The sequence below is a fragment of the Delphinapterus leucas genome, chromosome 5 (assembly GCF_059928025.1).
Source record: "Delphinapterus leucas isolate spDelLeu-1000000601 "Yukka" chromosome 5, BTC_Dleu_Yukka2, whole genome shotgun sequence".
Lineage (NCBI taxonomy): Eukaryota > Metazoa > Chordata > Mammalia > Artiodactyla > Monodontidae > Delphinapterus > Delphinapterus leucas.
In genome coordinates, this window is record NC_143133.1 from 31,989,495 (window position 1) to 32,005,314 (window position 15,820).

The 15,820-nt window shown below is 38.6% G+C and overlaps 1 protein-coding gene across 5 annotated transcripts in view; it reads left to right on the forward strand.

Annotated features, from left to right (window-relative positions):
• PAPSS1 (3'-phosphoadenosine 5'-phosphosulfate synthase 1) overlaps window positions 1–15,517 on the forward strand; it is a 117,014-nt gene extending 101,497 nt beyond the window's left edge. For 4 of the 5 annotated variants that reach the window (XM_022567085.2, XM_089911594.1, XM_089911593.1 and 1 more), the window contains one exon: window positions 14,804–15,517. In XM_022567085.2, the coding sequence (XP_022422793.1) occupies window positions 14,804–14,942 (139 nt within the window). In that variant the 3' untranslated portion in view covers window positions 14,943–15,517. The remainder of the gene's footprint in view (window positions 1–14,803) is intronic. The other variant, XR_016393221.1, reaches the window with a different exon arrangement.
• The last annotated feature ends 303 nt before the right edge of the window (window positions 15,518–15,820 follow it).

Consider the following 15,820-nt stretch of genomic DNA (forward strand, 5'->3'; position numbering starts at 1 on the left):
AGTTTAACTAATATTTGTATAATCGTTGGGTGAACAGGCACTGTCATAATTGCTTTACAGGTATTAATACCTGTAATTAATACCCCATAATAATCCTGTGCAGTAGGTGCAATTATTATCCCCCTTTTGTAGGTTGGTAGTAAGCTGAGGGCTACAAAGTTCAAATAACTTGCATAAGGTCACAGAGCCAGTAAATGGCAGCTCAGCACTTGAACTCAAGCAGTATGGCTCCAGAGCCTATGCTCTTGACCACTAAGAGTGCAACTTCTTTCTTCAAAGATCTTAGAAGGAGCAAAAAAATAACCTTTTAATACAACTTATTGGTAGTATTGAGCATGCATCTATCTTCCTTTGACTGACAAACTTTTATTGCTATCTATAGATAATATCGGTACGGACATACCTCAGAGATACTGTGGGTTCGGTTTCAGACCACTGTAATTAAAGCAAGTATCTCAATCAAGCAAGTCAGACAAATATATTGATTTCCTAGTACATATACAAGTTGTGTTTATACTGTAGTATATTAAGTACGCAATAGCCGTATTTCTAAAAAAACAATTTACATACCTCAGTTAAAAAGTAATTTATTGCTAAAAAATAAACTTTATTATCTGAGCCTTCAGTGAGTTGTAATGTTTTTGCTGGTGGAGAGTCTTGCTTAGGTGTTGAGGGCTGCTGACTGATCGGATGGTGGCTGCTGAAGTGTGGGGGGCTGTGGTGATTTCTTAAAGCGGAACAGCAGTGAAGGTTCTTCCTTCCACAAATGGTCTCTCGATAGCGCACAACACTGCTTAATAGCATTTGACCACAAGAGAGCTTCTTTCAAAATTGGAGTCAGTCCTCGCAGACCCAGCCGCTGCTTTTTATCAACTAAAGTTTATGTAATATTCTGAATTCTTTGTTGTCATTTAAAAATCTGTACAGCATCTTACTGGGAGTAGATTCCACCTCAGGAGACCACTTTCTTTGCTCATCCGTTAGAAGCAGCTCTTCATCCGTTTAAGTTTTATTGTGAGATTGCAGCAATTCAGTCACATCTTCAGGCTCCACTTCTGATTCTAGTTCTCTTGCTATTTCCACCACATCTGCAGTTTTTTCCTCCACTGAAACCTTGAACCCCTCCAGTCATCCATGCGTGTTGGAATCAGCTTCTTCCAAACTCCTGTGAATGTTGGTATTTTGACCACTTCCCAGGAGTCACAAATGTTCTTAATGGCATCTAGACTGACGAATCCTTTTTAGAAGGTTTTCAGTTGACTTTGCCCATGTCCATCAGAGGAGTCACTATCTATGGCAGCTATAGCCTTATGAAATGTATTTCTTAAATAAGAAGACTTGAAAGTGGAAATTAGTCCTTTATCCACAGGCTACAGAATGGATGTTGTGGTAGCAGGCATGAAAATAACATTAATCTCGCTGTACATCTTAATCAGAGCTCTTCGGTGACCAGGTGCATTGTCAGTGAGTCGTCATATTTTGAAAAGAATCTTTTTTTCTGAGCAGTATGTCTCAACAGTGGGCTTAAAATATTCAGTAAACCGTGTTGTAAACAGATGTGCTGTCATCCAGGCTTTGTTGTTCCATTTATAGAGCACAGGCAGAGTAGATCTAGCATCATTCTTGAAGACAGTAGGATTTTTGGAATGGTAAACGAACATTGGCTTCAACTTAAAGTCACCAGCTGCATTAGAGAGGCCAAAGGACAAGAGAGCCTGTCCTTTGAAGCTTTGAAGCCAGGCGTTGACTTCTCTTTAGCTGTGAAAGTCCTAGGTGGCGTCATCTTCCAAGAGAAGGCTGTTCACCTGCGTGGAAAATCCGTTGTTTAGTGTAGCCACCTTCATTAATGATCTGAACTGGTTCTTCTGGACAATTTACTGCAACTTCTACCCCAGCACTTGCTGCTTCACCTTGCGCTTGTATGCTGTGGAGATGGCTTTCCCTTAAATCTCATGAACCAACCTCTGCTGGCTTCAGACTTTTCTTCTTAAACTTCCTCACCTCTCTCAGCCTTCATAGAATTGAAGAGAGTTAGGGCCCTAGGCTTTGGCTTAAAGGAAGGTCATAGCTGGTTTGATCATCCGTGCAGACCAGTAAAACTTTCTCCATATTGGCAATAGGGCTTGTTTTGCTTTCCTGTCATTCATGCGTTCACTGGAGCAGCACTTTTAATTTCCTTCAAGAACTTCTCCTTTGCACTCACAGCTTGGCTGTTTGGCACAAGAAGCCTAGCTTTCAGCCTGTCTTGCTTTTCAACATGCCTTCCTCACTAATAAGCTTAATCATTTCTAGCTTTTGATTTAGAGTGAGACACGTGCAATTCTTCCTTTGACTTGAAAACTTAGAGGCCATTGTAGGGTTATTCACTGACCTAGTTTCAATATTGTTGTGTCTCAGGGAATAGGGAAGCCCCAGGAGAGGGCGAGAGACTGGGGAACTGCCAGTTGGTGGAGCAGTCAGAACACACACATTTATTGATCAAGTTCACCATCTTATACGGGCGTGGTTCACGGCGCTCCAAAACCATTGCAGTAGTAACATCCAAGATTATAGATCACCAAATATAATAATAATGAAAAAGTTCGAAATACTGTGAGAATTACCAAACTGTGACACAGAGACACGAAGTGAGCAAATGCTGTTGGAAAAATGACGCTAACAGACTTGCTTGATGCAGGGTTGCCACAAACCTTCAATATGTGAAAAGTGCTACAAGATGAAGTGCAATAAATGAGATAGGCCTGCAGGTAGTACACTCTGTAAATTTAGCGTGGCAGTGTGAGGCTATAGAATCAGAAGGTATGAGTGCTAGCCCTGTGCTTCCTGCGTGACTTGAGATTCCTGTGTCACCTCTGGCCTTGTTTCTTCCTCTCTACAATGATGGCAGTGGATGAGCTGATTCCCTTCTAGCTCAAAATCTGTAGTCATTTCCGGGAATCGTAGCTCCTAGTTATTTTTACATTAGTAGGTGCTTCATGCTTTGTTGATTGATGCTTATTTAGTACAAATTACATCTGCTTATTTAGTACCCCTGCTTTTTTAGTATAAATTGCAATTCATGTTCAGTAAGTAGTTGTCTCTCAGTATCTGGGGGGGGATCGGTTCCAGGACCCCCCACAGGTAACAAAATCTGCAGATGCTCGAGTCCCTTATATAAAATGGTGTATATAGTATTTGTATGTAACCTACACACATCCTCCTCTCTACTTTAAATTACGTCTAGAGTACTTATAATATCTAATACAGTATAAATGCTGTGTAAATAGTTGTAAATACAATGTAAATGCTATGTAAGTAGTTGCCTGCCCGTGATAAATTCAAGTTTTATCTTTGGCCTTTCGTGTTTTTGTGGCATCAGTTGTGCTTTCTCCTCATTCGTTTCTTATTTTGTTTATTTGGGTCCTCTCTCTTTACTTTTTGGTGAGCCCGGCTAGAGGTTTGTTGATTTTGTTTACCCTTTCAAAAAACCCGCTCTTGGTTTTTACAGGTTTATATTTTGGAACTTTCTGGAATTCGCCCCTTACCTCCAGATGTTTTCAATCAGAGGTTGATTGAATCCTTGGATGTGGAAACCATGGATATAGAGGGTTGGCTCTATTTTTAATTTATGTTTTATCAGTTCACCTCTACTGGCAGGTGCTAATTAAAAACTGACTGAGTCTAATAACTTCTAATCTGAGAGCGCTCATCCTTTTTCCCTTGATACTGTTCAGTTGACTGCGCATTCAGGAATAATGCTGATCCTAACCCCGTGTCCTCATTTGTTGTAGCCTTTTTTGTAATGGTGCAGACAAGAAGGAAAAAGAAACTTTTTAAAAATCAGCACATTCTCTTGTTTCTGAAAGGGACATAAAATTTGGTGTCATTTAATTAAATGATAAGTTATCTGGATAAAGAAATACTACTGTTAACAATGGAGTTTGAGGCATTTGTTGGCTTCTCGTTTAATGATAATAATTCTGGAGAAAATGCGTAATTTTAGATGATAGCAGTCTTCTCTGAGTGATGGACTGTAGCAATATACAGGAAAACTTTATGAGTCAATGAACAGAAAGGCTTATTGGATAGCTGGTTTGGGGAAATATGAAAGAACTCCTGACTGTTCCCAATAGCCTTGGTGTGGCCACTCGAGACTGTTATTTTCTGAAGATCCAAGTTGTGGCCCAGGTTATAGTATACTTCAGAACCACACCATGAGAAGAATTTGCAATAAACCAGAATATTTTTACCCTTGTACAAAATCAGGGTTTGCCAATACCTAGAAATAGCTCTAAATCGTGGCGTGTTTCGTTTTGCCCTAAAAATAAATGTGTTTATGTATGTCTATATATATATATATATACTTATATACATACATACACACATTCTACAATTTCACTGTCTAAAAAAAAGTGTAGCTATAAAAGTGATGGGCTGAGAGCTGTAAATGGACTTTTTCTACCAAAGAGATGCCTTACAAGCTTAGAGAAAATTTCTTTAAAGAAAAAGCAATTAGAGTAAACCTTGAACTATATTACTGCAAAAGGTGATTGAAAGTACAAATTAAATGTTAAGGAAAATAAAAAAGTTTCAAATATAGGTCTGTCCTTCTGTGGTTCAAAATATGCAGGGCCACCATCAGAGATTTTAATTTCCTTAGTCTGGAGAGAGGATTACCCGTTGACAGTTCTTTTGAAAGCCTCCCCCTCCGCCCCACAGAGGGTAGCCTTGCCTTCCTACAAATCTGTAGACTGTATAGTGTCAGAGATGGAATCCTGGGCAGGGCAACCCTTCACTTCTCACCCAGCATGCAATTTATTTGTATACTTTGTGTACAAGATGTTTGAGCATAACCTTGTTCTGAAAGTAACAATTAATCACTTATAGAGTGAGGGGTGAGAAATAGAATTGTTCTGCTAGTGGCCAAATGCTTAAAACTTAGGTGAGTTTCCATTTTGATGAGTTAAGGAAGCAAAACTAAATAGAGTTGAGCTTTTCTTTTACACTTCTTGTGCCGCTGTGTTTCCTTCCTGTGGTTTCTTTGCGTGATCAGCTGATTTAATCACACACAGGATCCTAGAACCCATCTGTATGTAGCTGAATGATGTGCTGGGAAGCCCTTGATAACATTCATGTTTTGTTAAATCTGTGTAATATTTCTTTAAGTCTCTCTTTTAATCATTCAAAAGCTAAATAATTACATCAGTTCTCATAAGATTTTCCAGTGATGAATTCTGTATTAGTTGCATAACTGGCGCATTTTCTTGGAAATTTTTTTGAGTTACCAAATCTTTATAAATTGTAACTTGGGAAGCTTTAAAACTGCCTTAGTTTTCTAATTTTTTATATTTACGTTCAGATATAATTAAGTTGATGGGGTGTGTTGGAAAGTGATTAAAATTTTGTGGAAAGGCGATAGTCTTTGATGTAGTGAGAAAACACAGTTATTAATTATGCACATATGAGGTTGTCATATGTTTGATTAATGGATGTTATTCAATGCCAGATTTTATGTAATTAATGATTTTGTAGCTTTTGATTTGATTAAATACCAGTGTAAGGCAAGGCTTAGGGAGAAAGAAACAAACTTCATCAAGATTACAGGCAAGATATTGATAAGAATTATGATAAAAATCATCTGTTTATACTTAGGAAGTTAAGTAGGTTCATATTAGCTGTAATAATGACTCAAGGAAATTTAGTTTTAGGAGTACAAGATTAAAGCCCATTCTTTCAGATATTACAAACTTTTAGAGATAATTCAGCTATTTCTATTTTTTTCTCCTTTATGCAGTAAATCTTCTTTGTATTTGGATAGATAAATGCAAAATTTTGGTTGAGATTATTGAAGTAGCACCTCACCAAAAAGAGAGTGCACATGAGTGAGAGTGCCTGGTGGAAATGGGTCAGTGAAGGGACAGGTGGACATAAATGTTTGCTGTCTGGTTATTTCCATGTTATCAGTAGAGTACTTCTTTCACACTTTTTAATGCTAGAGTATACCTTAAATCATGTACTATTAGTGTCTTTTTTTTTTTTTTTTTTCTTGCGTCGTGTGGGCCTCTCACTGTTGTGGCCTCTCCCATTGCAGAGCACAGGCTCCGGACGCGCAGCCTCAGCGGCCATGGCTCACGGGCCCAGCCGCTCCGTGGCATGTGGAATCTTCCTGGAACGGGGCACGAACCCGTGTCCCCTGCATCGGCAGGCGGACTCTCAACCACTGCGCCACTAGGGAAGCACTATTAGTGTCATTTTTTAAAAGCATTCTACTTAGAGGCATCCTTCAAGGCTTTTCTCATATATTCTTAACTTCTTTTATTCACTTTCTACAGGAAAGCTCATTTGTTCTCGTGGTTTCTGTGTGGTGACTCTTAAAGCTATTCCTCAGTGTTTCCAAGTTGCTAATTACGTTAGTTTTCTATTGCTGTGTAACAAATTGACACAAATTTAGTGGCTTAAAACATTACTCATTTCTTACCTCACAGTTCCTTAGGTCAGAAGTCTGGGTGGGCCAAGCTGGACTCTCTGGCCAGGCTGGGCTCTTATCTGAAGGCTCTGAAAAGAATCAACTTCCAAGATGACCCTTGTTGGCAGAATTCAGTTCCTTACGGGTTTAGGACTGAGCTCCCCATCTTCTTACTGGCTATCACAGTGCGGGGGGATTGCTCTCTGCAGCTAGAAGCCACGTTGAGAGTCTTCCTTGTGGGCCCCCTCATCTCAGCAGTAGAACCTCCCTCAGGTCAAATCCCTCTCAGGCTTCAAATCTCTGACTACTGCTGTCATCTGAGAATATTTGCTTTTAGAGAGCTTTAGTGATTAGGTTAGGCCCACTCAGATAATTTCACTATTTTAGATCAATTGATTAGCAACTTTAATGGCATCTGCAAAATTCCTTTTGCCATATAAGGACAGATCATGGTAGTAACACCGTGGGGTGAAGGTCATGAAGGCCATCTTAGAATTCTATCTACCACGCTAATGGGTGTTTTCTGCTTAGATTTCTTGTTATTATTTAAAATGCCCAGAAGCAACTTTACCTTTCCCCTCATATATCTCCAAGTCCTAAATTTCCTTAGTTACTTGTTCTCCCCGTTGTGTAGAATCTTGAAGTCCTTTATCCTTCCACCTCACTCTTCACATCCAGGTCTTGTCATATTGACCCCTGAAATATTTCTTGTGTGAATTCTTTTCTTTTTCTTTCTTGCTATGTAGTCTTTGCCATACATAAATATTTCTGTTAGAGTACTGGGGAACTGTCTTTTCCATTCATTAAATAAATTCCATTTATTAATTTTGATGTTTCTTTTAAAAACTTGTAGAAGTCTGACTGTAACTGCATGAACTTGCCAATGAATCTTGTCCTGTGTTTGTAGATTTTGCACATATTTTATTGCAGGGGGTTATTGCATAACCATTAACTGATAAGGTCTAATTTAAAATCTATTGCATTGTCTTTTCTTACTATACATTTTAATCATAATTAGGGACATAATACTATGTATATTTTTGAAGGTCAAATTATATATTTTATATGCGCTGTGTCTTGTTTTAAAGTCAACATGTTACATTGAAATTAGTATAAAACTTGCCAACTTTGCTATGCTTTATTCATTTATTAACTGTTTGTTGAGTCTTTACTACATACATGTCATTGCTAAATGTGGGCACTGTGGTTGGAAACGAGCAGATATTGTTGTTGCCTTCATAGGACTTACATTCTAGAGAAGACAGACAGTAAACCACTTAAGGATGGCATGTGCTTTGCAGAAGACTTGTGGGAAGCTCTGCTAGCACTTATGTGACCAAGTCTGGGTTATCAGGGATGGGTTCCTGGAGCAAGAGACATATGAGCTGAGCTCCAAAAGATGAGTTGGCATTCCCTTGGTAAAGAAGGAGGTAATAGCATTCTGGACAGAGGGATAAGTGCATGCAAAGGTGCTGAGGTGAGATAGACTCAGAGGGTTTGGGAAGAAGGCCAGGGTGGGCTGGAAAAGAGAGTGAAAGGAGGAGGATGAGACGGGGACTAGATAAGGCAGTTCTTTGAAAGGTACACACTGGAATAGATTTTGAAAAGATAGTGTGTTGTTACCATGGACATTAAATATTGGGAAGTTCAGGTTTTTGGTAATTAGGTAAGTTGGATTATACAGGTTGATTCTCCTGAGAAATTAACTAAAAATTCTGGATAAAGGAAAACGTTTTCATAAAAGTATTGTGGTGCTGATAAGATGATAAGAACTGTGAGGCTAAGCCACTAAATGAAGGTTAGAACTTCAGGTAAGTTGAGTGTTGAAGTTGCTTTTGTCCTGGTTGACCTAGCAAATTTGAGTGTTGATTTCCATGATCTTGACCGAGGTGGGGAGTCCCAACAGGAGACACTCCCATTAAGCTGATGCTCCCTCCCACCGTAGGTAGTTAAGAGAGAATCTGAAGTGAACCCCACCCATTCCCCTACCCCAGGAGACTGAGCACAGCCCTGAGCTTTAGGCTTCAAAGCTCAGAACTGTTCACATGGGCCAAACTCATACTACCCGGGTTGTATCAAAACAAAACAGATAAACAACCAAAAAGCCCTCAAGCCATGAAATTAGTTTTTGGTGGTTCTTAACTGGGCATGCCTCTAAATATTCAGAAGCAAATGTAGACTGTCGCTAGAGCATTACTTCTTTGTCCTACACCTCAATTTATTTCCACAAATTATACAAGCGTAATTTATTCCCACAAATAATTATACAAGCGTAATTATTCCCACAAATAATTATACAAGCTTAAGTAAAAAATGATAAAGTATACAAGGAAACATAGCACCAAAGCAAGGGAAAAAAAAAAAAAGGGAAACTACAGTTGGCACAAGCAGACCTGCAGAGACTTCACATACTAGAATTACCAGACATGGATTACAAAGTAACTATACTTGCAGTGTTTATTAAAACAAAAACAAGTTTGAAACTACTACGTGGCACATAAAAGTATAGAAATGACCTAGCAGTATAGAAAAGAGAAAGATGGGAGGGAAGTCAGCGTGAAGGTGTGCATTAGTGCAGGCAAGAATTAATGAAATGATGGTTTAGGTTTAGGTAGCTTGCAACAGGGGGATTGGAAGAAAGATGATAGGCATTCCCTGGAAACTTCTTGTTTGACTGAATGTCTGATAGGAGCTGTTCTCTAGCTTTTATTTATAAGATTTTTGAGGGGAGGAAAACATAATGAATTAAGGATTTTGATAAATTAGTTCGAGGCAATTACATTTTTCATGTACTTCAGTTGGTCTTTGGTTTGGAAACAAAAATTGTTAAATTTGTCATGCATGATGCCATGCTTTTTGGCTCCTGGAAAGAAAGCCATAAATAACTAATTATCTGGTTTTGAACAGATGATTTGTATTTGAAGAGAATTCTTAGTGTTTTTATGTATACTGTATTATATATGAGTTTCTTTCGAGTTAAATGAAAGGTAGTTAGCCCCCAAATAGTTAATTAGATTCACTTATAAGTTACTACCATTAATTTTAGTTCTATCAGAGAAGAAGCTCCCCTTTGCGTCTCTGATTGCTTATCATCTAATTAGTGATTTTTAAGAAGCTGGTCTAATTGAATATGAACTTTTGAAAGATAAAATTGAAGGCCCCTGGGCTGACCCCAGCTTCTTGTCTGAACAGCTTGTGCTGGTGGCTCTGATGGCCACATATGTAGACTGAGAGACAGCAAATATTTGTAAAGAATTAAAATCTTCAACAAGTGGCCAAGAGCCGTTGTACTTTGCAGTTGGTCAAGATGCTGGCCATATGTAGTCGTGTGTCCCACATGGAACAAGATGCCTGACCCACAGGGTCCCACATAGTGTGCTGGATGGTGTGCTTTTTCTGTCCTTGCGTTCTAACCCCTTCCCCTTCAGTTGTTTCTTTTCTTTTTTTTTTTTTTTTGGTTTTGTTTTGTTTTTTGGTGTGTGTGTGTGTTTTAAGAGGAGGTGTTCTGTCAGCTGTGGATTGTAAGAATCTGTGACCAAGTGGTTTTGAAAAGGGAAGAAAAAAAAAAACAGACTTGCATTTCCTTTTTCAGGTGCCATGGAGATGGGTTAACGAGTGTAATTAGATGGACTAGCTAGAATTGCTTTGTAGTGAAAGCCTAAGGTTTAGTAGCCTTTTCTGCTTCTGCCAGATTCCCGATTACTCACAGGTAAAGTTCAGAGCTAGTTTTTGGGCATTCCCCAAATGCCTCAGTTTTTACCTGATTTATTTTTTTCTGTAAAATGCTATCCATTTAAAGATGTAATTGTGAAAACTGTGATTAGATTACAGAGAGTGACTCTAGTGTCAAGTCCTTGCACCTGACTTCTGATAAAAAATAAAATCCTCATGTGAGGGATAGAAATACAAGTCTGAGGCAGAGGGAACTAAATGTTTTCCGTAGCCAGGGTGGAGTGGAACCACCAGCATGTGGCAGCAGAAACTCCCGTTTCATGTGATGAAGAAATGCTTGTGGCATGCGGGGCAGATAGAGTGTGAAATAGCGTCAGGAAAAGAGGTACCCAGGGACTTTGGTTTTAAAATTCAATTTCAGAAGGAATGCAAGCAGACTTCTGGATTTCAGACTGTTTGGCATTGTGAGGAAAGAAAGGACTTTAATTGGTCTGGCTTTTTCCCTTTAATCACAAAGTCAGGACAGAGTCATTCTACAAGCTGCTCCCTCATTTCTTTTTCATTGCCCCATCAGGAGCAGGTACTTTATGCATGGGACACAGGGTTTCCTTTCTGAATTCAAAATTTTAAATTGACATGGCCAGAAAGATCTACGGTCATAATTTTCCTTAATGACACTTATTTAGGGAATTGATAAGTGACCCTCCAAGGAACTAAAACATTCAAGCAATATTTGTCAAATGATTCTCAGCTGAACTAACCAGTTTTACATCAGGTTGGAATGAGGGTTTTTTAGATGCAATTGGAGAGATCTGGACCCCTCCACACCCTTGACTTCCTCTCCAGATGCTGCTTTGCTGAGCCCTGCCCTGAGGGGTAACCTCTCTAGCCTAGAGATAGTCACCAAACTGTGTTGATGGATCCTATTATCAGTTCATTCCCACACAGGTTGTTTACCCACAGGAGACAACCTTACATTTTTATTGAGAAGGTTGAGACCATCTTGCATTAACCGCCTCATCTTTTTCTAACTCCACGTCATCACTATTTCTTCTTTTCTTCATTTTTCACCCTCCTTGTCAGAGCTCCTTTCTGTGTGTTCTTCATCCCAGACTTCTCCATCTTTCATTTCTTTCCTGTTACCCTCTCCTGGCTTTCATCCTTCTCCCTTTTCTCATTCTATGCCACTTATTTTCCTCTGCCTATACACATGCTAAGACCTCTCTTTTCTTGTTAAAAAAAAAAAAATCTTCTCCACTGTGTGTCTCTGCCAGTTTACCACTTCATCTCTTTCCTTCATCATCCACTGAAACTCCTTGATTAAAGAAAATTTAAATTCTGATGCGTTTATCCAGTGGATTTTTCTGCCCCCCATGGTCATCTTCCTTAGCCCCTCTGTGGCCTTCACATTAAAATTTTTTCTTTTTCCATGACCTGCATATAATCATCTTGGTTTTCTTCTTACTCTTTCGGCAAATGCTTTCCCTTTTGGCAGGTCTTCTTTCTTGGAGAACTTATCCATTTTCTCAAACTGGGTTTTCATTTTAGTGTTGATGAATTTAAAAATTATGTTTCTAATCCCAACCTTTCCTGAATTTTTTGGAAATCTCCTCTTATAGTCTTGCTTTTTTCCTGGGCCCATCTCACATGCAGTCAATTTCTTTTTCTCCCCTTAAGTTTGTAGTCATTTATGTAAGAGAAAGATGATAGCTTACTTCATATTTGAACTATTGTAACCAACACATCTGCATGGGCCAGTTTATTATAGTAGATTTGACTTTTCTTGCACATTGAACACATGATAGAAGTGGGAGATACTCTCTAGATTTAAACTACTTAAATCCATCTTGCTTTGGAGCAATATCTGTTAAACTTTCCTTTTCTTCGGTCATCTTTGAAAATGTGAGCAGACATTTAAAAGATGTTTTACCTAAGAAGATGAGAGCTGTTGAAATATCGAGTTGAATGTATATCTTCCTGTCTTTCTGGTAGTGCAGGGAATAGAAGAGCAGACAGGTGGCTAGGGGAAGGTGTCACATGCCTGAGTCAAAGAAGTACTGACTTTTGCTTTATAGCAAGAGATGGGATTATAAAGCATTAACGTTGATTTTCCTGTGGCTGATTAAATGAGTTACACTTTTTTTTTGCTGTACGCGGGCCTCCCACTGTTGTGGCCTCTCCCGTTGCGGAGCACAGGCTCCGGACACGCAGGCTCAGCGGCCATGGCTCACGGGCCAAGCCGCTCCACAGCATGTGGGATCTTCCCTGACTGGGGCACGAACCCGTGTCCCCTGCATCGGCAGGCGGACTCCCAACCACTGTGCCACCACGGAAGCCCACTTTTTAATATTCTTATCCTGTATGTGTAGCATTCCAGAATAAAACTCTCAGACTCTTAGGTGTTTCAGAGTGGGGTAGGACATTCATTAAAGTCTGGGTACCTCACTGGGGAGTTGGAAAGGCCAGAATTAGGGACAGCAGCAAATATGAGAGGGAAACCTAGATCCAGGACCAAGAGTCAAGTTGATCTTAGGAACTAACAGTAGTGGGCAGGCCTAAGGACAGGCCAGATGCAAGATACGTAGAGGCTGGTGATAATATAACCAAGTCCAATGTTCAGAAGACCAGTGAGCAGTTGGGTCATTGAGCACACAGACAGTGCAAATTAGAAAAGCAGGAGAGGCCAGAAACTGGGGCACACTGGATCATGAGGAAATCACAATAATTCTTCCTTGGTCTGGAGCTCAGTCCTACCAAGTGGACAACCCAAGAGCTCATAGATAGACTAAGTGAACCAGGTTCCCCCAAATAAAGTGGAGGTGAGCAAGGTCAAGAGAGAAGCTAGATCGGAAGATGACTATTGAAGAGGTCATGAAGGGCATGTAGAAACCTCTAGTGTGAATAGTCCAGATTTAGAGGAAAGGGAATAATATATAAGGAGCTCAGATGAACCACAGCAATCAGAAACCCCTTCTTACCCTTTTTTGGCCAGAGGATGGAGAGTAGTGACTTGTATAAAACTCTAAATGGTTCTATATTGAATAACAATTTTCTGTACATATACCTTTTCATTCTTTCATATTTCACCAAATATTTACTGAGTTCCTAGTTAGAAAGCTAATAAAGTACTTGATCACTGGTCATTATTTACTGAATATGCTGTATGTCCCAGCACTGTTCAGATATACTGTTTACTGCTGATGTCTGTCATTTAGGGGTGAATTAATAGCCATTGTAACTCCTGTTGGGCCAGAATAGGGAGTGTAATGCTATGTCAGCATCCTGTTTATCTGCTCTCATCAGGGCAGTGTTCTAAATGATTGAGGTTTCAGATCAGTTAAAGGTCACATTATTTAAAATTATTTAAATCACTTTTGGATAGAGATTTTAAAAATAGGCTCTTATTGATAATAATATATTATTTTAAATTTTATTTTGATATTGATAATATAAATCATCATTGTAGAAAACTGCAGAAAACATCATGACAAAACTAAAAGCACCTGTGATACCACTTCATAGAAATAACCACTATTAACGTTCGGGTGTATTTCTTTATGATCTTCTCCTCCCCGCACCCCCTTATTTTAACAGAATTGCATTGGTATTGTATATAAAGTTTTGCGTCCTGATTATTTCACTTCCCATTATTACATCGTGAACATTTTATCCAATCTTTAACTATACTTTAATGACTATGTAATTCTGCTCTGGACTGTACCACAATTTACTTAGACCTTCAACTGTTAGATTATTTACAACATTTTAACCATCATAAAACAGTTTTCAGACAGCTATCTTTATGCATAATGTTTGTTGGCATCTCTGATTATTTCCTTTACGTAGATTCCTAGAAGTGTGATTATTAGTTAAAACATACCTGGCATACCTCTAGAAACAAGGGGCATTTGCAGTTTATGGTTTCACTCAATTCTCAGATTAACTCCACAAATAGCAAAGTGGGGATGGAACATAACAGTCGCTGACTAGGAGTAAACAGGGGATGTGATCTGGTGACTTGAGTGACCCAGAACTCTTGCTCTGTTCTTGGGTCTGCTATCTAGTCGGTTCCCTTGTTTGAGGGAAGAGGTTGAAATTACCAATAGGCAGTATGTGTCATAGCCATAGGTGCTCTGTGCTTAATGGTCTAAGGGCTTTTGTGTGTTTTTGTAGGTGTGAAGGTGAAAAGAACTAACACTACCTTTGTGTAATAGCTTATCAATGGAATAATATTAATTATTGCTACTTACGTGCTGTTGTTATTTTTTAAGTTCCAGTTTTTCTCTTAATGTTCCAAAATGCATTTAGCTTTCCAGATTCAGACTTCCTAAAAAGTTTTCAATATGTGCATCTAAATTAGATGTTTTTCTAAAAAAATTTCTAAATTATTAGTTGCCAGGGGTTGGGGAGGAGGGAGGGAAATGGGTATGTCTATAAAAGGGCAACCTGAGGGATCATTATTGTTTTTTTGTTGGTTTTTTTTGGTAAGTTTTGATAGTGTGGTGTTTTTAGCTCAATGACAAACTTAAAATCAGGTTGATATTCATAAGTAGTACATTTCATCCAGATATTTTTTTTCATTAAGCTTGTCTTCCATGAACAGAAGGAACGAATGTTTTTATAAAATTTCACTATAACTAAGTTTTTAAAAATGTGAAATATTTTTCTTTTTTCTCTCCCTTTCAGCCATGAAGACTTTGAATTTATTTCAGGAACACGAATGCGCAAACTTGCCCGAGAAGGCCAGAAACCTCCTGAAGGTTTCATGGCTCCCAAGGCCTGGACCGTGCTGATGGAATACTACAAATCCTTGGAGAAAGCTTAAGCTGTTAACCCAGTCATTTCACCTTTGACACCTCACTGAGTAACAAGAGGGGACCATGTAGTTACTGTTGGCATTTCTTTGTGGTGGTATCTGTATGGACATGCTTCCTAAAAACAGACCCTTTTCCTTAACTAGCATCAGTTTTGGTCTGCCTTATGAGTTCTGTTCTGAACTAGTGTAACACACTCCTGGTTTTAATGTATCTTTTCCACTTACTGTAGTTAAATATTCCTACAATACAGTCTTTTTGTATTATATTTATGCTTCTGTCTCATTATTTTTCAAGCTGTTGTATCAGTTGTAACCAATATTATACACATTGAATCTCACTTTTCATCTCTTGAAAAAAGAAAAAAAATCCACTAAACAATAAACTTGGCTAGACCTTGTTTTGGGAATTTTACGAGACGTCTGTAGCATTTAGATTTTTTTTTCTACATTGAAAGTACAAACTGCTTTCTTCCTTCCTTCCCATCAGCTATTGATCTCTCAACTGTTATAATCTAAAGTATATTAATATCTATGTAAGCCCTGAATGAACTTTATTCAATAAAATTAAACTTTTTGGCTTCTTATTTATGTGACTTTTTAAAAATATTGTTTTGTTTACGCATACCTTATCCTCCTTGTGAAGAAGTTTCTCATGGGGAAGGGAAAATACAGGCATCAGGCATCTTTCATTACTGGAATCTATTGATAATAATTAGTTCCAAGCACTGTTTCATAGTGAATTTTTAAGTGGGAAAATAATAATGCATTTTCATTCCATCCAAAAGCTCAACCTGTTTCCCCAAATATCTCTCTAATATTCTTAAATACCTAAGATGGTGGTACTAGTAATAGAGACATGATAGAGGGAGGTTAGTTCATGGCAGGGG